Genomic DNA, 24122 nt, shown 5'->3' with positions numbered 1-24122 from the left:
ACCCTGTGGGGTGCTAGGGATCGAACCCAGGTCAACTGCATAAGCGTCCTCCCTGCTGTACTATTTCTCCAACCTTGTGGTACCCTATTCTTAATTTTTTTTCAGTGGTTTTTGGTCCACTCATTAGGCTCAGGGATTTTTGGCTCTAAGGGATTAATTCTGGCAGGCTCCAGGACATATGGGGTACCAGAATTTGAATCCAGATTGCCATGTACAAGGCCAGTGGCCTCCCTGCTGTCTTGCCCTTGTCCTCAAGTCCCTTTTATCTCTCTTATTTTCTGCCGCACAGATCACTCGACACCAGCCAGCCAGTCTCCTCATTCCTCAAACCCCAGCAGCCTGCCCAGTTCCCCTCCAACCCACAATCATAGCACCACCCCCTTCTCCACCTTTGGCCCCATCGGGGCACCGGACAGCAGGGATCGGAGAAGCTCAGATCGGTGGAAAGCTGACAAGCCAGGTAAGCTTGGGGTCTGGGATCAGATAGGTGGGTACACGGCGAGGCTAAAGGAAGCCCCATTTGACCCCTTCTCTGCCCGTCAGCCATGGGTGGGTTTGGAATCGATTACCTCTCGGCTACGCCATCCTCGGAGAGCACCTGGCATCAGGCCAGCTCACCCGGCGGTACCTGGACCAGCCACGGCCCCACCATGGAGGACTCATCTGCAGTGCTCATGGAGAGTCTAAAGGTAAGTGCCCTGCCCACCCCGCGGGTTGCAACCCCAGGCTCTGGGGGTGGGTTATGTCAGCCAGACACACATGATGGGATCGTCATGTTCCCTATTGGGAACAGTTCAACCCAGCTTTGTTTTAGTTTTTGTTTGATTTGGGTACACCTAGCGATGCTTGCGGCTTAATATCTCGGCTTAATCCTGCCTCTATGCTCAGGGATCCCTCCTGGCGGGACTCAGAACCTTCTGGGATGCCGGGGATTGAATCCAAGTCAGCCATAGGCAAGGCAAATGCCCTCCTTGCTGGGCTCTTCTGAAACATTCAGCCTTTTCTGACCAAGAGAGAGAAGGGAGCCCTCTTGTAGCTTTTGTTGGATGCCTTTGGTTTTTGTTTTGGGGGTGCACCTGGCCATACTCAGGTGCTACCCCTAGCTTTGCATTCAAGGATCACTCCTAGTAGGGCTCAACCTGCTAGTGCCATATGTGGAGCCATATGTCAGGATGGCTTTGTCTCTGGTGTGCCACTTCAGCTTTCCTTGGCTAAATCTTTCACCCGGGGGTGGGGTGCTGGGGCGGCCTCTGCTGATGAGTCTGGGGCTGTCTTTCAGTCGATCTGGTCCAGTTCCATGATGCACCCCGGCCCTTCAGCTCTGGAGCAGCTGCTGATGCAGCAGAAGCAGAAGCAGCAGCGGGGTCACGGCACCATGAACCCCCCACACTGAGGCCACCAGGCCCCAGACGAAGGCTCCATGATCGCGGCGTGTGGGCACAGGACTGGCCCACAGCCCTGCAGAGGGGCGACCCTCTGTTCCGTCTCTTGCTGCCGGGGGTCTATGCCCCGGCAGCCGGCGGAGTGTGCACGAATCGCCCGCTGTGCAAGCAAAGCAGCTCACAGGACCCCGGCCCCGCGCTCGGGCTCCCCGGCCCCGGGCAGCGCCCCTCACCTTTGCCGTCGCGTCCGGCGCTGGCCCGAGGAGCAGCGAGAGCAGAGGGGGACAGGCAGAGGGGAGAAACCGAGGGGCCGTTGCTGAGGCCTTTTTCCTCCCAGGGAATAAAGCAGATGCTGCTCGGGTTTGCTCTGCTGGGTTTGCTCGGCGGCAGTCACGCCCCGACACCCCTGCTCAGCCATGCCCCACTCGACCGTCCGTCCTCAAGAGAAGCTGCTGCTAGTCAGGCCGAGTGGGGTGACCACAGCCGGGGGTGCCCCAGGAGCGCCAGGAAGAGTCCTTGCGCCCTTGGCCAGCACTGGTCCGGAGACTCAGCAGGAGGCATCCGGGGTGTGCGGACCCGCCAAGATAGGTGTGCGGGTGCCTACAGTGGCCCCTTGCACTGCTCGAAGCTTTCTGTGAGGTTCTTTTCTGTTTGGGGGGTGTCGGTACCCCCTTTTCCCCCCACCCCCTTCCGCGCCCCAGCTCCCCTGCTGTATGCTAGCAACGGTTCTCCTGGGCGTGCATCTTGCCAAGAAGCAGCAGCCGGGTCTCCCCACCCCCCTTTAAGCCGGTTCTGAAGAGGAAGGAGAAGCAAAAGCACCGGTGTCCCCCCTCCCCCCCAGCCACAACCCCTCAGTCTATCTACCCTCTGATCACTGAGGCCCTGGAGCACATGCGCTCCACCGCATTGGAGGACGGAGGAGTCCATGGCCGGTGCCGTCAAAGAGATGGGCATATGGGGGCCAGGAGCAAGCTCAGTGCCTGCCCACTGGGCCCACCACAGGCTCTGGTCTTGGGACTGTGGGGACCTAGTGTGTGCGTGTGTCTGTGTGTGTGTGTGTGTTGGGGATGGATCTTCTGGGGGAGGCCCCTGTGGAGCCCTGACTGGGACCCACAGGAGATGGGGCACCCACCCCACGGCACTGGGCACTCTACCAAGAGCTCACCTCAGTGCTGGCCTCGCCATACTGCTGGACACACTGTTTGGGTTTTTGTTATTTTGGTTTTTCTTTCTGGAAAGGTCTGGATGGGGGCAGGCCCTGCCCGTGGCAATAGGAACCCTCCGTGCTTTTGCCTTCCCTGACCCCCATGCGTGAGTTCAGGCAGCTGCAACATTCCAGTGTGTGACTGTCCCTGACTCGGGGGACCCCCTCCCCGCAGCCCCCTTTCTGCATGAGAACTTGGTGTTTGGAATGTTTCTGAGCCTGACCCTTGGGGCAGCTCCCTCACCTCCTCTTCCTCCTCCGTAGGGAGCCAGGAGGGAGAAGAGCGTTGCCAGAAACTGGTTCTGTGTCGTAACTCACTCTGTGTTCCCGCTTCTGTTTGGGTTTCGTTCAGTTGGTCTGTGTGTGCAGGCGTGCAGCTGCTGATGTCAGCTTTGCCTTCGATTAAACCATGTTCTCCACCCATGCCCATCCATGCCTCGGCTCCTGTGTTCCCCCAAACTACCATTGTCCCTGATACAATGAGCTTCACTGCAGGGCCAGGATCGGTGACAGACACCCTATGTGGGTGCCTGACCTGGTTGAAGAATCCTGTGCTGGGTAGGCCTTGAGCATGTGTCCCAGGCAGAGGAGGGCCCAGTAACTCATGGTATCTCCCCCCCTTTACTCTTTAAATAATAAAAGATTTGAGGGTCTAGTCTAGTTGGTCCTTCACTCATATTTACCCTGAGAATCTAGTCTATTTGGATCAGTACCCACCAAACTACAACTTCTACACAGACCCCTCAGACGTGGACCCTTCCCTGTGGAATTGTTGGATTCTGCCGAATCCCAGCAGTGTTTAGGGGACCCTGCAATGTTGATAAGGATCCAGGCTCCATTGAAGCAAATAAGCCTTTTGGAAGGTTCCAAAGCAGAGATCATGAGGTCCCGGGTCAAGCTTGGCGCAGTCTAGGGCATGGTCTCAGACTGAGGTGCTGGGGTCTCACCAACCCCTGACAGTCCCAGCAAGGAGACTTGGAAGAAGAAAGACATTAGGGGTCACTCTCCCCCCAGGATTGGCCAGGAGGAGGTGATTTGGTTCACATCTTTATTGAGGTATTGACATTCTCAGAGCAAGTAAGACTGGGGCAGCTGATGCTCCCTTTGAGTGGAGCATCCCAGTACCTCAACTCTTACTTGTACCCATCTCCAGCACCCATAGTCCTACTCAAGCGTGGATTTCGTCGAAATTCCAGGGGCTCCGTCCTGCCCTTGGTTGGACTCCTTTGCCTTCACCTTGGGGTGTGAAGCCCCTGGCTCCTAGTGGGGTGCTCCCAGGCAACCTGCTGGCCCCCTCACGAATGCCTTAGGGAAGATGCCCACCTGGCCTTTGCACTCGCCTTCCAGCCACTCTTCATTCACTGAGGAGAAAGTGCATAGATGGGTGGTTGGGGTCACATCCAGTGATGTCCAGACCCTGCTCCTGTCTGCTCAGGAGGGATTTCCCCAGTGCTGCTTGGGGGGGGGGGGGACCCTATGCTATGCTGGGGAGTCATGTGGGGTATGGAACCAGTTGCAGCTGCCTGCAAGGTAAATAACTGCCTGTATGACCCTCTGGTTCTCCCTCCACCCCATTTTTAATTGCTGGGTGTGGGGGGGGGTCTTTCAAACAGAAAGACATGGACTTGGCTTATGGAGGGAGAATAAGATTTTTGAAAAAAGAAGGAATGAAGCATTTGTACATGGCTTGTTCAGATTCAGTTCTCCAGCATCCCATATAGTCCCTGAGCACTGCCAAATGTACTACCCAACTTCTCAGAAAAAGCCATGTGCATGAATCTTCAAGAGCTGTGGTATGCATAAAGTACCACAAGCGGGTTGGGTGTTGTTTTTTGGGCCACACCTGGCTCAGCACTCAGGGATCATCCTCACGACAGACCTGGCTTCGATTCCCAGTGTCCCATATGGTCCCCTGAGGTAGGAGCGATTTCTGCGTGCATAGCTAGGAATAACCCCTGAGCGTCACCAGGTTTGGCTGCAAGGCCAGCACCCTCCTCACTACACAGTTGGTCTAGCTCCAGTAGCATGGGTTTGTGTGGTAAAGGGGTTATTCAAGCTCTGCACAACCAATTTTGTTAATTCTGCATTGAGGACCCCTAGCCCACAGAACTGGTTGGTTCCCAGCCCTAACCCCTGCCTCAGGTTTTAAGAACCAATGTTTCAGTGGCTCTCAGCCTGTCAGCAAGGACCAAGGGGGTGTCAGAAAAACCCTCCTATTGAACCTAGGGGCCAGAGACTGCAGTCCTGGTGTGTGTAGTTGACTGAGTTATTTGGCCGTGCATGTCCCCTTGTTCCCGGGCCCAGCACTCACCCAGCGATAGCACCCGAATGGTGTCCCCTTCCTCAAACGCCAGGTCCTCAGGCTGGGTGGCCGCATAGCTGAAGAGTGCCACCACCTGGCTCCCTCCTTCCAGCTCCGTGGCCCCCAGTTTCCGTTTCTCCAAGTCGGCCAGCTCCTCAGGCTCTTCTGGAAACCCTCCATCCCCCTGAAATAACAAGAGGCCTGTGAACACTACAGGATTGCAGAGAAACAGTACAGGGAAGGGTCAGGACCCTACCAGGGCATCGCTGCTGTCCCCCCCTCCACTTTGGTGAACGCTTGGAGAGCAAGTCCGTGGGACTTTTGAGTCTGTCCAGACTCATCCACTTTTCCTTTGGGTGTTTGGATGGGAGGTTTGCTCTGGGGATGGTCACCGGGAGCCGGGGAGTCCTCCAGGGATGACTCTGGGCCTGTGGCCGCCCCAGATACTTGGGCAAGGACAGCACTGAGTCGCTGCCATTTTGGGACCCCCCACAAGGGACTCTACAGGCTGAAATTCTCTGGACTTGGGGTCCCGAGGTAGGGCTGAGCCTCCTCGAGGCTGAAAGTTGGGCTGAGGGGGCAGTGTCGACCTTGCACTCAAGTGACCTTTGATTGTTGAAGTGGTTCCCTACCAGAAGGCTGCCCAGGAAACTGAGGTGACGACCTCCAGTGCAGGAGGACCTTGCCAACCCCTCAGCCCAGGCCCTGTCTCTACTCTGGGACAATGACCAGAGTTACCTCACCTGGGCTTAATTCCGGGCCCTCCTATAACGCAGTTCACCCAGAATCTAGGGACACTTGCTCACAATGGCCTGGACTGACCCCAGGCCCTGCGTTCAAGAACTCTTCCTGGTAGGGCTGAGGGGACCATCTGGGGTGCCATGGTCAGACCCTCCCCAGGAAAACACCGAAGATGGGGGTTGGGTTCAGCCACAAGTTTCCACTTTACCCCAGCTCAGCTGACAGTGATGCTATAGGGGGACCAGGGCAGAGGGAGGGTTGCTGGGGGGCCAGGCTTCTTCCCCTCTCTTAGAATCTCCTGGGATGAAGGGGCAGAGGAAAGGCCTCAGAACATTGCTCCATCCCAGAAGAGGCTGTTGGGGGGGGGGGGCACACAGCAATGTGGGGGGTGGTAGGGTGAGGGAATCATATGGTGCCCAGGCTCACCACGGTGCTCTCACACCACAGCGTCAGGCTGAAGTCCTTCATCTCTGCCCAGGCTGCCTTCATGCTCTCTTCAGAAAGAGCCACCAGTGTGCCCCCATTCTGGGACCGGTAGCTGGGGGGTGCAGAAAGGGTGCAGTGGGCCCAGTTCAGGGGAAGATAACAGTGGCACAGCTCTACAAGCAGGAGCCCCAGTTCCATCTCCCACTCCACAAGATCTCCCAAGCACAGGTGTTGCCCCCAAATCTAAAGGATGAGCATAGCCCCAGCTCACCTAAGCTTTATGTACTGAGGCAGAAGCTGCAGCTTCTGTGCCACGGCAGCCTTCAGTTGAGCATAGGGGAGGCCGGGCTGGGTCTCCAGGGCCACGGTGAACTTGTGGTGCACTTTGAGGGTGTAGGGTGTGGGCACCTTGAGCTGGACCTCCTGGGGGAGGAGCGGAACAAGTCAGAGTGCCCGCATGTGTGTGCATCTCGTAACATTCTAGAACATTTGCCATGAGTCACTGCCCCTCCCCTGCACAGAGTTGTCTCTCCCCCAGTTAGCCCTCCCCCCAGCTCTGCCAGGCCAAGAATTCCTACTGGGCTGCAGCCCCATAGGTGGAACTGGATGGGGAGGCGGTTGGGTGGTCCCTGTCTACCTCACCACCCTTAGGGATTCACAGACGGACGCAGGGAGGCAGGCAGGAAAGGAACAGGGAGCGTTACCTGGGGGTCCTCTTCTGCTTCCCCACCTGCATGAGGAGGGAAACTGGCTCAAGGTGGCCACACCCAGACACACCCCCACTTCTCCCCTGGAGCAAGTCACCCTTGGGGAGTGCCCAGGGGACGTGTGCCTCAGCGCCCAAACAACCTCTGCTTTGAGGTGCCACAATGAAGGGAAGTATGGGAACCCACCAGGGGTGGGGGCAACCAGAAGAAACAGACTGAGGAGAAGCATTCTGTACAAGGTGATGTGGGGATGGGGCAGTCCCCTGTACGGGTCCCCTGATATCCTTGCTCAAGAGGTGCCCTGAACTTTTATCTCAAATTCAAGCCACTCGGGGGAAGAAAGAACTCTTTCTTAGAAGAGCAGGGCAAGTTTGTGGTGCAGATAATCAGCAAAATGCTGGGACAGCCTCTGCTTTCAGCCTGTACAGGTTTGGTGCTTTACAAAGTAAAACTGAAATGGGAGGATCCCAGAATCTCAAAGGCCATGAGAAGACCACCCTTGGATGAATCTCACTGGATAAATCTCATCCTCATGGTATCTGTCCCAGCCCTGAGAACAAACACATTCTTGGGGCTCAGGGCAGACCAAACACCCAGGCCTCCCAGAAAGTTCATCCTCAAGGCCCCCTTGTTCTTTCCTTCTGGGAGGGAAGGCAGAGAGGGGAGTCATAAACCAAAACCATTAGCACCAGCAGCCCATCCTTGTTTTGTTTGCTATATTCAGGGAGCCTGGGCACAGGAGAGAGGGGCTAGAAAGAGACTAGAATTTTCCAGAAGGACAAAGAGTGGCACTGAGAGAGAGCAGATTGGCTCAGAAACACCAACCTGATGACAGGGGTCTCCCAGGGGCTCGGGAAGTAGGGGGAGCTGGGATATCTTCGGGGGCAGCTTCTTCCTGGGGAGACAGGAAGCCTCATCCCACCGGCCCTCAGGCTGCGGGGGTCCCTGCACTGCCCCCAAAGGAGCAGATTACAGAGACAGAGAGGAGCAGAGAATGAGAAAGTCTCCTGACCTGCAGAAGCATATCTTTAGCCTCCCCATAGCCTCCAGGCCAGGAGCCACACACCACCCTGAACTCCCAGGAGAAATCAGTCCCGGAGTTGGGAAGTCCCAGAGATGGGTCCCCAGCTCTTGGATGCTGCCACCTCCCCCTCTCTGTTCCCTCATGGAGGGGTGCTGACCCCCCCCTTACTTGCGGCTGCTGCTGAGAGTGGATCCGCAGCTCCACGGCTTCCAGGTAATTGCAGGGCACCAGCCCCTTCTGCAGAGAAAGCTACGGCCTCAGGCGCGGGGCACCCCATCAGCACCCACACATGAGAACCACACTCCACCCCGGCCCCCCACGCCCAGCACAGGCCCCGCCCCTTGGACTTGGCTCCACCCTAGCGCCGCCTCTCGGGCGCAGAGCCACGCCCCCTGGTCGTGGATCTGCCCAGTCTCCTTCCAGAAACAGGCCCCGCCCGTAGCCACGCCTCCTTGAGCTTGGCTCCACCCTGGCCCCGCCTCTCGGGCATCCTTGCAGGGGAAATAGCCACGCCCCCGTATCATGGGTCGCGCCCCCTGGTCCTGGATCTACCCCAACCTCCTTGCAGAAGCATAGCCCCTCCTTCTCTAGCCCCGCCTCCTCGAGAAAGCCCCGCCCCCAGGCAGGGCTCCCCCTCCCTCCCTGCACTGCCTTTCCGCTTAGAGCCTGGCCCGGCCCCCAGGCCTGTGCACCTGTCCGTTGAAGAGCACCGTGGCCCAGTTGTCGCTGCCTTTCTTGAGCACAAACACGATGTTCCCGGGCATCACCTGCAGCTCCTCCGGGGTTTTGGGTACGAACCCGAACAGCACGCGATGGGCCTCCCCCTCCAGCGCCCTGTGGGACATAGAGTCCTGCACTGATCATGCTCAGGACATGCAGGGAACCCCGCTAGTCTATTTGAAGGTCCCGAGCCCGATGTTGGACGAAGTGCTAAACCCAGAATCTCAGAGGAGTGATTAGCCCTTCCCAGGAGGATACGGGCAAGCGGCAAGGTAGTGCGGGTTTAGGGTCAGGAGACTGGGAGCGGCTGTCCTGAACCTTCTTTTCCTTCATTCTAGGTTGGGGATTCCTCCCACCCTGCTTGCTCTGTGATGGTTCCCACCCACAGCTAAATGGCTTTAAGGGGGCCACCGGGGAGCCTCTTGGAGCCCAGAGTTGGGGTTTGAGCTGTGTGCTAGACTCTTGTGTTCAAAAGTTTGTGTGCAAAGATCTGTATGCAGAGGTCCCAGGTGCAGAATTCCTGTGTGCATAGCTCCTCCCATGTGGAAAGTTCCTCCCATGTGCAAAACTCCTCCCATATGCGAAGGTTCCATATGCAAATATCCTTTCGTGTGCGAAGTCCCGTGTGTAAAGCCTGTGGTTAACCTTTGCACCACCTCCCCATTCCCCACTTATGGGCTCCTGGGCATTTTTCTTTCTCCTGTTTCACTGGTAAAGGGGTGGGGGGGAGTGTCTCCCTTGCTCAGAAGGCCACTAAAGAAGCTATGACTTTTCTCTTCTGGAAGCTTATTGAGAGAACAAGTGTCTAGGGTGAAAGCCAGTCCCAACCTAGGAAACACCCCCCTCAGTCTGACCTGCACATGCTAGACTCCCACATTGGTTCCCTAAGAAGTCCCAGCACAGGCCTGTGCTGCTCTGTGGATGTGAAGCCCCCATAACAGGAACTGGTACTGGTCCCCGCCTTCACCCTCACCCCATCCATTGGCTTCATCCTTACCATGTCTCCCCAGACTGAGCCCCTGAATCAAAGCTTTCCCCAGCTTTCCTGTGCCCTTGGCTAACCCTCTCAGACATGGGGGGTTCAGCAGGTGGATAAACCTCACTTACCTGAAGATTTCCGGGGTCTTGGGTCTAGGTGGGGGTTCAGCTGCCTGCAGGACATCGGGGAGGGCAAAGAAGGTTACATGGGCTCCTTCCAGATCCCCAGTTCCATGAGCCTTTCTGGCCCCCAGAGGTTCAGAGAAAGGGTCTTCCAGCCCCCCGAGGGTGGTGACCCCGCTCAGCTCCTAGGGTCCTCAAACTTTTTAAACAGGGGGCCAGTTCACTGTCCCTCAGACCATTGGAGGGTCTGACTATAGTAAAAACAAAACTTATGAACGAATTCTTATGCACACAGCATATATCTTATTTTGCAATGAAGAAACAAAACAGATACAAATACAATATGTGGTCCGCAGGCCATAGTTTGAGGACCACTGTCCTAGAACCTAGCAAAACCAGTTCCTGGATACATTAAGAAATAACAAGGAGGGCCCGGAGAGATAGCACAGTGGTGTTTGCCTTGCAAACAGCCGATCCACGACCAAAGGTGGTTGGTTCGAATCCCGGTGTCCCATATGGTCCCCCGTGCCTGCCAGGAGCTATTTCTGAGCAGACAGCCAGGAGTAACCCCTGAGCACCACCGGGTGTGACCCAAAAACCAAAAAAAAAAAAAAAAAAAAAAAGAAAGAAATAACAAGGTACCGCAGAGCACTTTAATGGAACAAATGTTGGGCAACACCCAGAAGTGCTCAGGGCTCACTCCTGGCAGGGCTCAGGGATCCCTGGGATCAAACCCAGGTTGGCCGCGTGCAAGGCAGGTGCTCTCTCCGCTGTGCTCATCTTTGCCTGAGAGTAATATTTATGCTAAGAGGCACACTATGGGCTAAATATTGCATTTACCTTGTATCTGGCTACCCTTGAGTACCCTCAAACTCTATCATAAAGTCAGGTTGTAAGCCTTGTTATCCCTCCCCCAACTTCCTCCCAGCTCACCTAGATGGGAGGGGTCTGTGGTTGCTAATAAAGGGGTTGCCTCAGGGGCAGAGAGGGAGACTGAGAGAAGATTCAGAGAGATTTAAGAAGCCTGGAGAAGAAGCAGCATGGAGGGATAAAAGGGTTAAGATGCAGGGCAGCTGGAGAGAGGCTGCTTAATAGGTTAGCTTAGTAGCCATGTAAGATAAACGCCTGGTGGTTAGAGCCTTGTAATAAAGCTGATGTTTCCTGAACCTGACTGTCTGTGGATCATTTCCTCACCACTACCCTGAACCTACAGACCAGCCGGCTGGAAGGGGTTACAGGCACCGGGCTGGCCAAGAAAGGCCTCACCATCCATCCATCCATCCACATCCACATCATCCACAACCATCCAGAACTCTTATTAATTTAGTTCAACAAGCCTCAAGGGTCACACTCAGGGAATATATATGCACTATGCAGTAGAGGTTATTGAACCTAGGTTGGCAACATGCAAGGCAAATACTGTAAACCCTTGCTATATTCAGGAGTGATTCCTGAGCACAGGGCCAGGAATAAGTGCTGTGCAATGCAGGGAGTGACAAAAAAATGTATATTACTTTTAGGAGCCAGAGCAATAGCACAGCGGAAAGGGCATTTGCCTTGCATGCAGCCAACCCGAGACAGACCATATGGCATCCCATATGGTCCTCCAAGCACCACCAGGAGTGATTCCTGAGCACAGAGCCACAGTAACCCCTGAGCCCTGCTAGGTGCGGGCCTCTGAAAAATTAGTTGCATATGTAGATAGTGCTACATGTTAGCTTATTTGTAATAAAACATCATTCTCTGGTACATGTTGGGGGGCAACTTCACGGCCTGATTTGGGTGTTTCCACTGCACTGCCTCAAGCAGTACCCCCCTTTTTAGGGCTGGGGTAGCAGCTCAGCATATGCCTTGTAGGCAGGAGAGCTGGTTTTTATTTTATTTTTTTTGTTTTTTGTTTTGTTTTGTTTTGGTTTTTGGGTCACACCCGGCAGCGCTCAGGGATTACTCCTGGCTCTATACTCAGAAATCGCTCCTGGCAGGCTCAGGGAACCATATGGGATGTCAGAATTCGAACCATCGTCCATTCTGGATTGGCCACATACAAGGCAAACACCCTACTACTGTGCTATCTCTCCAGCTCTGAGAGCTGGGTTTGATCCTCATCACTACAAGAATAAAATTTTGGCAACAGAAGTGGTGGTGGGGTGTTCAGACTAGGTCCAGGGAGGTTCTCTCACCTCAGCCTAACACGTTCTCCCCAACACATACACGTGCCATGCTCATCACCAGGAAGTTCAACCTTCCATCTGGATCCTCTGAGTCTGGTAAAGTCAGGAAGAAGCTTCACCAGGTGTGTGCTGCTCCCTCTGGGAGAATTTGTGCCCACAGACCCATTGGGATAGGTGGGGATCCTGTGTTGGCAGGGTTGTGTGGAGAATGGATCCCTTACCCACTGTTGGTGGGAAGGCCCCAGATCCAGCCTCTGTGGAAAGTAAATCTGAGTTTCCTCAAAAAACAGGTCTAGGGGCCGGAGAGATAGCATGGAGGTAAGGCGTTTGCCTTTCATGCAGGAGGTCATTGGTTCGAATCCCGGCGCCCCATATGGTCCCCCATGCCTGCCAGGAGCAATTTCTGAGCCTGGAGCCAGGAATAACCCCTGAGCACTGCTGGTGTGACCCAAAGAAAAACAGGAAAAAAAAAAAAAAACAGGTCTAGAATTCCCATATGAGCCAGTGATGCTGCTTTTTGGCATCTGGCTTCCAAACACGGAAAGGATCTAGGTACAGTTCTGCTCATTATAGTGCTTAGTATAATGGTACAGCAGGGAAACATGGAAAAACCCAAATGTCCAACTACAGGTTGGGAATTGTGTTCTTCAGACATGATGGAAACCATGCAGCTCTGAAAAAGACATCATACAACCTGCTTTGATGTCACTAGAACTAGAGGAGATGTTGCTGAGTAAAGTCAGAAGGGAAGGGAGGGCCCAGAGAGATAGCACAGTGGCATTTGCCTTGCAAGCAGCTGATCCAGGACCAAAGGTGGTTGGTTCAAATCCCGGTGTCCCATATGGTCCCCCGTGCCTACCAGGAGCTATTTCTGAGCAGACAGCCAGGAGTCACCCCTGAGCACCGCCGGGTGTGGCCCAAAAACAAACAAACAAACAAAAAAAAACAGAAGGGAAGGGACATACAGACAGGTGGGACTCACAGATAGATTAAGTCTACTCCATATAGACTTACATAGCAAGAGGTCAATGAAGGGTCAAAGGCAAAACAACAGGAAAAATGAACCCCACAACTTATTTAGGGTTGAAAGTGGTGGGTGTTTGGGTCCTTATGGTACACTGGAGAGAGTGTGGGGTTAAAGTTTGTGCCCAGAAAACCATCACTAATAGTCCTGTAAATCATAGAATCTTAATTCAAAAACAGAATGCAGCCGTTTCTGAAACCTCTCAGATGGGCTCAAACACAGAACAGCATTAACTGGGACTTAGGGCTTGGTTGCAGGAAGCTGGTTATTAAGGAGCTGGGTTGATATTGTCCCCTCTTTTGTATAAACCCAAAATCAGTGCCAGGAGCCCTGAGCTACCCCAGCTCTGACCTCCTAAAGGACATGGTCTCACCTGAGGCTGCAGGGGTGCGAAACCGGAGAAGCTGTCCTGGTCCACCACAGATGCCACCACCTGGAGGGTAAGGGAATGAGGCCTGGTCAGTGAGGATCCCCAGACCTGGGGTTCCCCCATTCCTGCCTCCTCATACCTGCCATCTGCTCAGACAGTGAGTTGAGGTTGAAGACGGAAAGCTTATTAGGGACATACTCCCTCAGTTAGCCGGAGCATCTTCCCTCTCCCTCTCTCCATCCCTCTGCTCCTCTGTCCCTCTACCCTCTCTCTTTCTCTTTCTCCCTCACCCTCCTTCATCCTCTCTTTCCTTCTCTCCCCCTCTCTTCTCTTCTTTCCCACTTCCTCTCCCTCTCTCTTGATCACTCACTCTTCATATTTTCTCTTTCTAACTCTCTCAACTTTTTTACAGTGTTTTTGAAAATTGAAGTGAAACTCACACATTAACATTGATTTTGGGGGGTTGCATGGAATACACTCATGCCCATCCCATGAGCAGAAGACAGCAGAAGATATTTTGTTTGTCTGTTTATTATTTATTTAGGCTTTAGGGATGCTACATCTGGCAATGCTCAGGGCTACTCTTGACTCTGCACTTGGGAATCACTCCTGGTGGGGCTGGGGTACCTTGTGGGGTGCCAGATATAGAACCCAGATCAGCTGTGCAAAGGCAGGAGTCCTCCCCATTCTGTGCTCTTGCTCTGGTCCTGAGGCTATTATTTTATTAATTTTTTATTTTTATTTATTTATTTATTTATTTATTTATTTTGGTTTTTTATTTTTGGGCCACACCCAGCGGTGCTCAGGGGTTACTCCTGGCTGTCTGCTCAGAAATAGCTCCTGGCAGGCACAGGGGACCATATGGGACACCGGGATTCGAACCAACCACCTTTGGTCCTGAATTGGCTGCTTGCAAGGCAAACGCCGCTGTGCTATCTCTCCGGGCCCTAATTTTTTATTTTTTATTAATTTTTTTTCCTGAAGCTATTTTTTAAAGGCCTTGGCCCTTAGTCGGGCCCAATCTACTTGTCCTTCCAAATAGAATACAGAGGTCAAGACACACATGTCAGGCTATGGCTGAGCGTCCTGGGTGAGAGATTAAGCCCCAAACAACCAATGAAACAAGCAAATGAACTAAAGAAAATCCAACCAGAGTCCAGGCACCATCGACAGAGAGTCTGATAGGGAAAAGATGAGCCAGCTCCGAAATCAACTCCTGCCATCCAGGGCCCACTCACCGTGGCCTTGCCCAGATAATCCTTCTTGGCTAGCTGTGCCACCTGCCGCTCGTTCGGGCGGAACAGCCTGTCCACGGGGATCGACACAGGTTCGAACACCTTCTGCTTCTGGAAGCCAATGGAAGTTTTTTGTTTTTGTTTTTGTTTTTTTACTTTCTAGTTTTGAGGCCACAACCAGAAATGCCCAGGACTTATTCCATGCTCTGTGCTCAGAGATCACTCCTGGCAGTGCTGGGGGGCTTACTCCAGGCTCTGCTCTAGGAGATCACTCTTGCTGGTCCTCAGGGGACCATATGGATTGCTGAGAATGAAACCCAGACCCGCTGTGTGCAAGACAAGCACATCTACCCCTGTGCTATTCCTCCCACCCCATTAAATAATTTCTTTATATTTTTTCCTTTATTTTGGGGAGAAGGGCACACCTGATGAACCCTGAGCGTTTATACACCAAGCCTCAACCCACGCCCGTCCCTCTCGTAGGACTGAGACTAGCAAAGGCCGCTCAAACCCTGGCCCCAGTCGGTCAGGCTGTCCAGCCTCGAGGCCTCACTCACCCAGACGCATTCCATGGCACGCTCGATCTTGGCGTGCCGGGGCTCAGACTTCATCTTGGCTGCCAAAGCTAACTGCTCCTCGGCCTTTTTCCACTCGTCCTTCCTGGCATGCACCGAGGAGATGTTATATAGCACCTGGAGAAGTGTGCAGATGGGCGGTGGCTGCACGGAGGCACGGACACCGCCTCTGCTCTGACCCTCAATGTGAGCCAGGGTCACTGTCTGCTGACCCCAGGCCATCCGGACCTGACAGACTCTCAGATGCATTGATGAACCAGCTTTCAGGGTTCAGAGAGCGCAGGCTGGCCTACGGGCATGACCCAAAGAAATAAACTGCCTTCTCCCCTTAATTTGGGCCCCACCCAGTGGTGCTCAGGGTTGACTCTTGGCTCTGTGCTCAGAAATTGCTCCTGGCAGGTTCTGGGGACATATGGGATGCTGGAGATAGAACCCGGGTCCATCCAGATCAGCTGTGTGCAAGGCAAACATCCTACCACTGTGCTATCACTACGACCCAAAAACACCTTTCTCCTCTTAGTTTGAGTCCCACCTGGAGGTGTTCAGGGATGACCCTGGTTCTGCACTTAAGAACCACTCCTGGGGGCCGGGCGGTGGCGCTAGAGGTAAGGTGCCTGCCTTGCCTGCGCTAGCCTTGGACGGACCGTGGTTCGATCCCCCGGTGTCCCATATGGTCCCCCAAGCCAGGAGCAACTTCTGAGCGCATAGCCAGGAGTAACCCCTGAGCGTTACCGGGTGTGGCCCAAAAACCAAAAAAAAAAAAAAAAAAAAAAGAACCACTCCTGGCAGGGCTCAGGGGACCATATAGGAAGCTGGGGGTAAAACCTGCATTAGTTGCATGCAAAGCAGCACCCTCCCTGCTGTGCTATCACTTTGGCCCCTTTGCAGGGGATGGGGGTGTTTGAGATTCTAAGACTCCTTTATGTCTCTTTGGAGGAAGTGGAGTGGGGGGAAAAGGCTGACTAGAAGAGTCAAAAGCTGGGGAGGCAGTCATAATCCTCTCTATATCCCCTTTTTGGTAGTACAGACACGAAGACACTCTTCTCTGAAAACCTTCCCAACGTGCACCAGAGCTGACTTTTTAGCTCAAAAAGACAGACTTATGCCCAGTCACCTTCTGTCTCTGGGTGTTGGGGTGCACTTGGCACTAAAGGGAAGGAGCATAAAGAGAAGAGTGAGAATCCTGGACCCTGCGTTGAGCTCGAGAAGCCTATCTGCGGAGAGAAATCTGGGTCCCAGGGTGCAACTATGAGCTCTGGAGTGTTGTGAATCTGAGAAAATCCTCAGGCCTATGCATCTGTATCCAGGCCCTAAAAGGGGCAGTTGTAGGAGTGATGATAACTCTTGGATCATGCTTCTCAGAGGACCTCTACCACCCACGCGTTTCTCTCTCTTAAGAAGTTTGTTCTTGGGGCCAGAGCGATAGCGCAGCAGTAAGGTGTTTGCCTTGCACGTGGCTGATCCAGGACAGACCTTGGTTTGATCCCCAGCATCCCATATGGTCTCCGAGCCAGGAGCAATTTCTGAGTGCATAGCCAGGAGTAGCCTCGAAGTGTCCTCAGGTGTGGGCCCCCCACAAAAAAAGTTTGTTTCTGGGGCCGGAGAGATAGCATGGAGGTAGGGCATTTGCCTTTCATGCAGAGGGACAGTGGTTTAAATCTCGGCATCCCATATGGTCCCCCAAGCCTGCCAGGGGCAATTTCTGAGCATAGATACAGGAGTAATCCCTGAGCGCTGCTGAGTGTGACCCAAAAACCAAACAACAACAACAAAAGTTTGTTCCTGGGCTAGAGTGATAGCATAGCAAAGAGGGCATCTGCCTTGCATGCAGCCAACTCGGGTTCAATACCTGGCACCCCACAGGGTTCTCTGAGCCCCCTGCCAGGAGTGATCCCTGAGTGGAAAGCTAGGAGTCAGCCCTTAACACAGTAGGGTATGACCCCCACCAAGAAAAAAAGTTTGTTCCTGGGGCCTGAGCAATAGTATAGTGGGGAGGGCATTTGCCTTGCACACAGCCAATCTCTGGCACCTTTTTTTTTTTTTTTTTTTGGTTTTTGGGTCACAACAGGCAGTGCTCAGGGGTTATTCCTGGCTCCAGGCTCAGAAATTGCTCCTGGCAGGCACGGGGGACCATATGGGACGACGGGATTCGAACCGATGACCTCCTGCATGAAAGGCAAACGCTTTACCTCCATGCTATCTCTCCGGCCCCTCTCTGGCACCTTTTAGGGTTCTATAACCCCCTCCAGGAGTGATACCTGAGCATCATTGATGGTTGCCCCAAATAAAAAAAAGTTTGGGGCCGGAGAGATAGCATGGAGGTAAGGCGTTTGCCTCTCATGCAGGAGGTCATCGGTTCGAATCCCGGCGTCCCATATATGGTCCTCCCGTGCCTGCCAGGAGCAATTTCTGAGCCTGGAGCCAGGAATAACCCCTGAGCACTGCCGGGTGTGACCCAAAAACCACAAAAAAAAAAAAAAAAAAAAAGTTTGTTTCTTTGCCTGATGTTCTTCCTGCTGGGGAACCATTCCAGTTTTTCACTTGCAGAGAATGTTCTGACTTAGTTGGGGGGGAAGTCCCTTTGTCCCACTCACTAGTTCCAGACTCCCTCCTCACCTCACAGGCGAACAGTTTGAACTGCAGCCCCAGGTTCTTGTAGTCGATCAGCTGGTTGCCCCTTAGCTGGCTCAGGGCTTCTCGAAAATCCTGCTGAGCTGAGTCCAAGCTGCAAGAAAGAAGGAAGGGAGGGAGGGAGGGAGGAAGGAAGGAAGGAAGGGAGAGAGACCGGGAGGGAGGGAGGGAGGGAGGGAGGGAAGAAGGGAAGGAAAGAGGGAGGGAGGAAGGCATATCTGGGGCCCTCAAACCCATCCATAGTGGCAGCCAGTCCTGGCCCGGGTATTGTTCAGGGACAGCAGGAATGAGGTCCATCCTGGAGAGATAGCACAGCCGCATTTGCCTTGCAAGCACCAATCCAGGACCAAAGGTGGTTGGTTCGAATCCCGGTGTCCCATATGGTCCCCTGTGCCTGCCAGGAGCTATTTCTGAGCAGACAGCCAGGAGTAACCCCTGAGCAATGCCGGGTGTGGCCCAAAAACCAAAAACCAAAAAAAAAAAAAAAAAAAGGAATGAGGTCCCTAGCATGCCCCAGTTTATCTGTTGTCATGACACACTCTGTGTCTTTGCAGCAGACTCCACCTGTTCTGGCTCCCCACTTCAGGGAACCCCCAGGTAACACCAGGTCACTTTAATTTTGTTTATTTATTTATTGCACCTGGGGGGGGGGTTGACTCACTGGGTTGTTTGAGGACTATGTGGCATAGGGACTGGGATGGGAGTTCATGTGTGCCAGCCCTGGGCCCACAATTCTCACAACCCCTCTGTGACTTGTTGGTGGGCCCTGTACCCAAGGCTTCCTGAGCAAAGGAGAGTTAGTCAGGCTGTAGCAAGAGGAAACAGCCATGTCCAGGGGCTGCCCACAGTACTGCGCTTTCATTCCTGAGGAAGATGCTGGGTCCTTGAACTCAAGGGCCTTCCTCGAAAGAGTAGCAAAGCAAATAAATCAAACTCTGACGCCAAACCCTGACCGGGAGCCTTCCCAAATCTAGCCATTTAGCTGCTCCACTGCTCACTTAGGGCAACAAGAGTTCCAGGCCACTGTGAAGGATCCAGGTTGTCATGAGGGGGACAGTGTGGAGTTTGGAGCCTGCCAGAGGTCTGATGGGACATTTGCAAACTTGATTGTTTTGGTTTTGGTTTGGGGTTCACACCTGGCAGTGCTCAGGGCTGACTCTTGGCTTTGTGCTCAGGGATCATTTGTGGCGGTGCTTTGGGCACCTTATGGGATGCTGAGATCGAACCCAGATTAACCATGTGCCAGGCAAGTGCCCTCCCTGCTGTGCTATGGCTCCAGCCACAAAGTTTGAAAAGGTGAATCCTAGAAGTGGAACCACTGAAGTTCCCTTCGAGCTGTGAGCTCAGTCGTCCAGAACACATACATCTGGGACAGGACTATGGGTTGGGGGCCGAGCAATCACTTGCCTATCTGGTCCCAGGCCCAGGGTTGAATCCCTGGCACCTCGGAAAAGAAAGAGCAAAAGAAGCAGAGGGGAGACTGTACTGGGGTACCAGCAGGTGCTTTGCATCTGCTGACTTGGAGATGGAACCCAATGAATGAGCCTGGGTTCGATCCCTGGGCATCCAATGCTTGAGTTGGGTTGCCCCAAAGACCCTCGCCCCCATGTTTTGCCTGCCCCCCCCTCAAGTTGTTATGCCTTCACATCCTTTGAGTGTCCAAGGGGCTTGGCAAGCTGTGCCTCTTGTCTGCCAAGAAGGACCCGGGGTAAAGGAGTCACTGAGTTGGAAGTGGGGTCAAACACAAACTGAGTGTCCTGCTTCCCTGTGGGTTTGTGCTGTGCTTTGAGGTCACTTGGCTGCAGCCAAGCAGGAGACATGGTTATGCCCAGCACCTGACCTCTATGGGGTGGAACAGGCCGTCCCACTCCCCTCACACCCGCCCACAGGGGCTGAATGAGCTCAGTGTGAACATTCCAGAAGGAACAGAGCAACCCCAGCCTGGAGTACTGCCCAGACTGCCTGAGGGGGTTCATGCTGGTCCCTAAGAAGCTGCCTCCCAGCTCTGGGGACTGGGGTGACTGGGGGGTTATTTTCTTTCCACCTCTGCACCCCTGAGCTTCCCACAGCTTCCTGCCCAAGGCTCTCTTCAGAACCCTAACGTTCTGGATTGTTCTGTGCTGCTACCTCCTGGGATTGCTGCATCCATGAGTTTTAAGGCTCAGGAAAGAGAACAAAAGGCTTTTTATCCAGCTGGGCCCCAATCTCCAATACAAGGACCCTTGCCCCCTTCCAGAAAAGGCATCACTCAGAGTCATCCCAAACTCTCCTCTTTTTTTTAAGCAATCAGAAAGCCCCCTGATTGTGCCCATGTTCATGGCCCTGATACTCCAGAGACCCCTGGATCTCACCCTCTAGGAAACGCTGAATCATGATTGTGATTGGAGCGATCCCAAGACCTCAAATTCAAAGACCCCTCAGTGTCCCCCAGCTTTGTTTTTCTGAGGAGTCAAATCTAGCAATGCTCAGGGCTGACTCCTGGTTCTGTGCTTAGAAATCACTCCTGGTGTGATCCTATGGGATGCTGGAGATTAAACCTGGATTGGCCACATGCAAGGCAAGCACCTTCCCTGCTATGCTATTACTCTGGCCCCTTGGCCCCTTTAGGCAATAAAGATAACCCTTTTTAGGAGATCTGAGTGTGTTCACCTCTCAAAGCCACACCTGTCTCCCCAAAACAAGTTTGGTTTATCCTGTCGAGACTGTAGACAGTGAAAGGGGAGTTTGGCCCCCACACCAGATGGTCCCTATAGCATCACTGGATGCAGCATAGCTGGGGGTGTCCAGATAATCTCCATATTGAACCCTCAGACTGGTTGCTTAAGAATCAACAGGAGGGGCCCAGAGATATAGCACAGCGGCGTTTGCCTTGCAAGCAGCCGATCCAGGACCAAAGGTGGTTGGTTCGAATCCCGGTGTCCCATATGGTCCCCTGTGCCTGCCAGGAGCTATTTCTGAGCAGACAGCCAGGAATAACCCCTGAGCAACGCCAGGTGTGGCCCAAACACCAAAAAAAAAAAAAAAAAAAAAAAGAATCAACAGGAGGAGTTCTGGGCCTCCTGGGTATGACTTGAGAATCCTCCCCCCCAAATAAAACCAGCTACTGTAGGGGGTCCTAGTAATAGTACACCAAGGAGTGTGCTTGCCTTGTGCATAGCTAATCTGGGTTCAATCCCTGGTCCCACATAGGGTCCCCCAAGTTTATCCAGAACACCAGAGGCCAGAAGTAAGCCGCTGAGCAGAGCAGCTGGTGACCGCAAACTGAAATAAAACATTCAAACAAGCTATCTATTTGGTGGCAGGATTACAATTTGGGCTTTGGTTTTGGGGTCAACACGGTGATGCTCAGGGGTCACTCTGGCTTTGCACTAAGGCATGGCCCTTGGCAGTGCTTGGGAACCATATGGGATTCTGGGATCAAACTCTGGTTAGCCACATGCCAGGCATGTGCCCTCAATGCTTGCTATGGCTCTGGCTCCAGGATAGCAGTCTGCGATAACCAGTCCTGTGAAACCTCCCAGGTCTGAGTGGAGTTTATCATGTGTTTTTTGTTTTGTTTTGTTTTGTTTTGTTTTTGTTTCTTGGATCACACCTGGCTGCGCTCAGAGGTTACTCAGAAATGCTCCTGGCATGCTCGGGAGACCCTATGTGATGCCGGGATTTGAACCACTGTCCTTTTGCATTTAAGGCAAACGCCCTATTGCTGTGCTATCTCTTCAGTCCCTTCATGTGGTTTCAAGCTCATTCTTGGATCATGAGTGAGCTCTGGCCCTCCCAGGGATGGGATGACCTCGAGGTGACCCTCACAGCACCCCCCACTACCATCTTATACTCTGATGCAACTACGCCCTGCACACAGCTGGTCATTGAGCTCATTGTGAGTGACTGTGACACAGCACTTCTTGGGGCACTGACCCACCCTCGGCCCACCTGCTGCAGGCTGGGGGTGTTGCCAGCATTCTTGGGGACCAAGGGCCTTGGCTTTCTCTGTGGACTTCCCTGGCTTGTGCAACGGATCTGAGATCACTTACTTCCCCATCCGGTGGTACAGCAGCCCCCGTTGAAAATAGGCCACGGCCAAGTGTTTATCTCGGCTAATGCTCTTGGTGAAGGCCTGGGTAGAGAAGGAAGGGAGGTTTGGTGAAGGCAGACATATGGGGGTTCCCCCAGGGGTTTTCAGAAGGTTTTGGGGCTCCTCCCAGTCACTTGGCCCAGTAGAGCAGAGCCCAAGGATGTGATGCTGCTCAGGCCAGTGCTGTGGGAACCCTGGGATCACCTGACCAGTGCTGGGGCCTTCAGGGCCACACTGAAATGTTGGGGGTTCGCGGTGGGGGGAACAATCTCTTCGGCCCTCCTCGGTCTCCCCTTCCATACCTCCCTTCTTTTTCCTTCTCCCTTCCTCCTTCCATCCCTCCCTTTCTCTTTCTTTCTTTCTTTCTTTCTCCATCCCTTCCTCCCTCCCTCACTCCCTCCCTCCCACTCTGCACTCAGGAATCACTCCTGGCAGTTCTTGGGGGACAATATGGGATCATGAGGCTCAAACCCAGGTCGGCCCAGTGTTAAGGCAAGTGCATTACCTGTCTTACTATCACTCATAACGGAAGTGTCCCCTCACCCCATTTCTTAAGCAGGCAAAGCTGAGATGCCCCCAATAATCCAAAACTACAGTTCATAACAGGGTGCTAAAGCAGTGACTCTAGTGGTCTGCAGGGGGGAGATGGAAACCAAAGCATAAATGGGGGCGTGACGAATGAGGTCCGTGTGATTTCGTTTTAGCAGCTGGAGAAGCAGATGGAAGGTGGCCCCCTCATGGTCTCAGACCCCTACTTTGGTCCAACCCCCAGGAGTCTCTTGAAAGCTCAAACAGGATCTGGGGAAAGGGCATTGGGTTCCCTGTGTGGACACGGAGGTCCAGGGAGCCCTGACAGGGCTGGCACAAGAGTGGCTGGTGGGGGACCCCACTCACCTTCTCAGCCTTGGGGAGGTCACCCAGGATGCTGTACATGCAGCCCATGTTGAAGCAGAGCCGGGCATGGGGATCCTGCACTGCTGAGAAGGCGTTCAGTGCCCCCTTCCAGTCCTTCTTGTCAGCTGCCTGTACCCCCTCATTCCAGAGGCTAATGGTCTCAGCCAGTGACATGGTGAAGTGAGCTTGGGGGATGTGGGTGCTGGAAAGGAATCAGAGGGCTTCGAGGAAACCTCTTGGTGTTCAAGTGAGCCAGGAACTGTGCCCCCTTTCCTGGCAGCCTGTGCCCCGCCCAAGAAAGAAAAAGGGCAGGGACTGGAGGGCCTTCGGGGCGGAGTGCAGGAAGAGAGGAAGTACCTCCACGGGGAGGGGGAACAGTTCCCCAAAATGTTTCTCTTTCATCAGCAACTGACACTGCCCAGATCTGCTTTTTAAGCACCCCGGAGGGGGGTTCCCTCTGGTAAGAGGGTGGATCTCCTGGGGCCCTTGTTCCCGCCCCCTTGTAATATGAGCCCTGGTGTCACCCCACAGCCTTTTCCAGGGCACCTTCACTCTCCTCCAGCTCAATCTCCCTTCTCTCTTTTTTTTTTTTTTTTTTTTTTTTTTTTGGTTTTTGGGCCACACCCTGTGACGCTCAGGGGTTACTCCTGGCTATGCGCTCAGAAGTTGCTCCTGGCTTCTTGGGGGACCATATGGGACGCCGGGGGATCGAACCGCGGTCCGTCCTAGGCTAGCGCAGGCAAGGCAGGCACCTTACCTCCAGGGCCACCGCCCGGCCCCTCAATCTCCCTTCTATCTCTGCATCTTGTGTCTGATGCTAAGCAGGCTCTGACCTCATACCTGGGTGTGGTGGTCTAGTTGAAGACGCCCAACAACAGGGCACAGGCCCCAAACAACATGAAGCCCCCTTGTAGGAAGTGCAGAAAGGTGATTTGTTCTGCCGTCTTATAAAGTGACTAGGAATGTAGCTTAAGGATTGAATCAGGCTTCACACACAGGAGGCTCAGGTTTGATTCTCAGCACTGCCTGTGAGGCCCCCCCTCCACTGGATGTGTGCCTCCCCAAAAAGAACCAAGGTGCTTTCTTTGGTGTACTAGATTTATTGTTCTTTCAGCCACTTGCACGTCGCCGTCGTTGTTGTTGCTTTTGTTTTGTTTTGTTTTGTTTTGAGTCGTAACTGGCAGTTTAGGACTTATTCCTGGCTCTCCTGGAGGTGCTTGGGGAATCCTGTTAGGAGCTGGAGACTGAACCTGGGTCAGTTATATGCAAGACAAGTACATGTCCTTCCTGTTGTCTGTGGCTCCTGCCCACCCGTTGCTGCTCTTGCTTGAGAAATTCTTGCCCAACTGTAGAAGCAATGAGCTGCGTTTCTGCACTCAGGCTAGTTGGTTACTCAAAGCTTCCTCCACTGCTACCTATCTTGAGGAATCAGCCCATAGTGAGCCTGAAATTGTTCACCTGCAAGCCCTGGGACCTTGAACCAAAGCCTGCCTGTGTCCTTGGGCCAAATGATTTTGTGGGTTCAGCAATTAGAAGCAAATGG

General features: G+C 53.6%; 2 protein-coding genes across 3 annotated transcripts in view; one reads left to right on the top strand and one right to left on the bottom strand.

Annotated features, from left to right (window-relative positions):
- The window catches only part of SMG7 (SMG7 nonsense mediated mRNA decay factor), a 45005-nt gene extending 43478 nt beyond the window's left edge, over window positions 1-1527 (top strand). For both annotated transcript variants that reach the window (XM_049776418.1, XM_049776417.1), the window contains 3 exons: window positions 290-460; window positions 544-689; window positions 1280-1527. In XM_049776418.1, the coding sequence (XP_049632375.1) occupies window positions 290-460; window positions 544-689; window positions 1280-1393 (431 nt within the window). In that variant the 3' untranslated portion in view covers window positions 1394-1527. The remainder of the gene's footprint in view (window positions 1-289; window positions 461-543; window positions 690-1279) is intronic.
- Window positions 1528-2098: 571 nt separating this feature from the next.
- Window positions 2099-22753, bottom strand: NCF2 (neutrophil cytosolic factor 2). The gene is made up of 17 exons (XM_049777575.1): window positions 22580-22753; window positions 21645-21727; window positions 17599-17707; window positions 14965-15099; window positions 14411-14518; window positions 13176-13235; window positions 9614-9657; window positions 8479-8620; window positions 7955-8023; window positions 7588-7657; window positions 6760-6785; window positions 6327-6478; window positions 6056-6167; window positions 4898-5072; window positions 3886-3947; window positions 3755-3822; window positions 2099-2174 (listed from the first exon to the last, which is right to left on the bottom strand). The coding sequence occupies exons 1-17, from the start codon at window positions 22751-22753 to the stop codon at window positions 2099-2101; spliced, it is 1665 nt and encodes a 554-aa protein (XP_049633532.1).
- Between the last annotated feature and the right edge of the window lie 1369 nt (window positions 22754-24122).

This window comes from Suncus etruscus, chromosome 7 (assembly GCF_024139225.1).
Source record: "Suncus etruscus isolate mSunEtr1 chromosome 7, mSunEtr1.pri.cur, whole genome shotgun sequence".
Lineage (NCBI taxonomy): Eukaryota > Metazoa > Chordata > Mammalia > Eulipotyphla > Soricidae > Suncus > Suncus etruscus.
This window is presented reverse-complemented; position numbering and strand designations above follow the sequence as displayed.

What these genes read in the sequence shown, in the direction of transcription:
- NCF2 (XM_049777575.1), bottom strand. Translation starts at nt 22,753, where the DNA reads ATGTCACTGGCTGAGACCATTAGCCTCTGGAATGAGGGGGTACAGGCA. An exon ending in CCTCAGTACATAAAGCTTAG is followed by an intron (nt 6,168 to 6,326) that starts GTGAGCTGGGGC and finishes TGCACCCCCCAG; the next exon opens with CTACCGGTCCCAGAATGGGG. An exon ending in GCATCTTCCCTAAGGCATTC is followed by an intron (nt 3,823 to 3,885) that starts GTGAGGGGGCCA and finishes TCACACCCCAAG; the next exon opens with GTGAAGGCAAAGGAGTCCAA.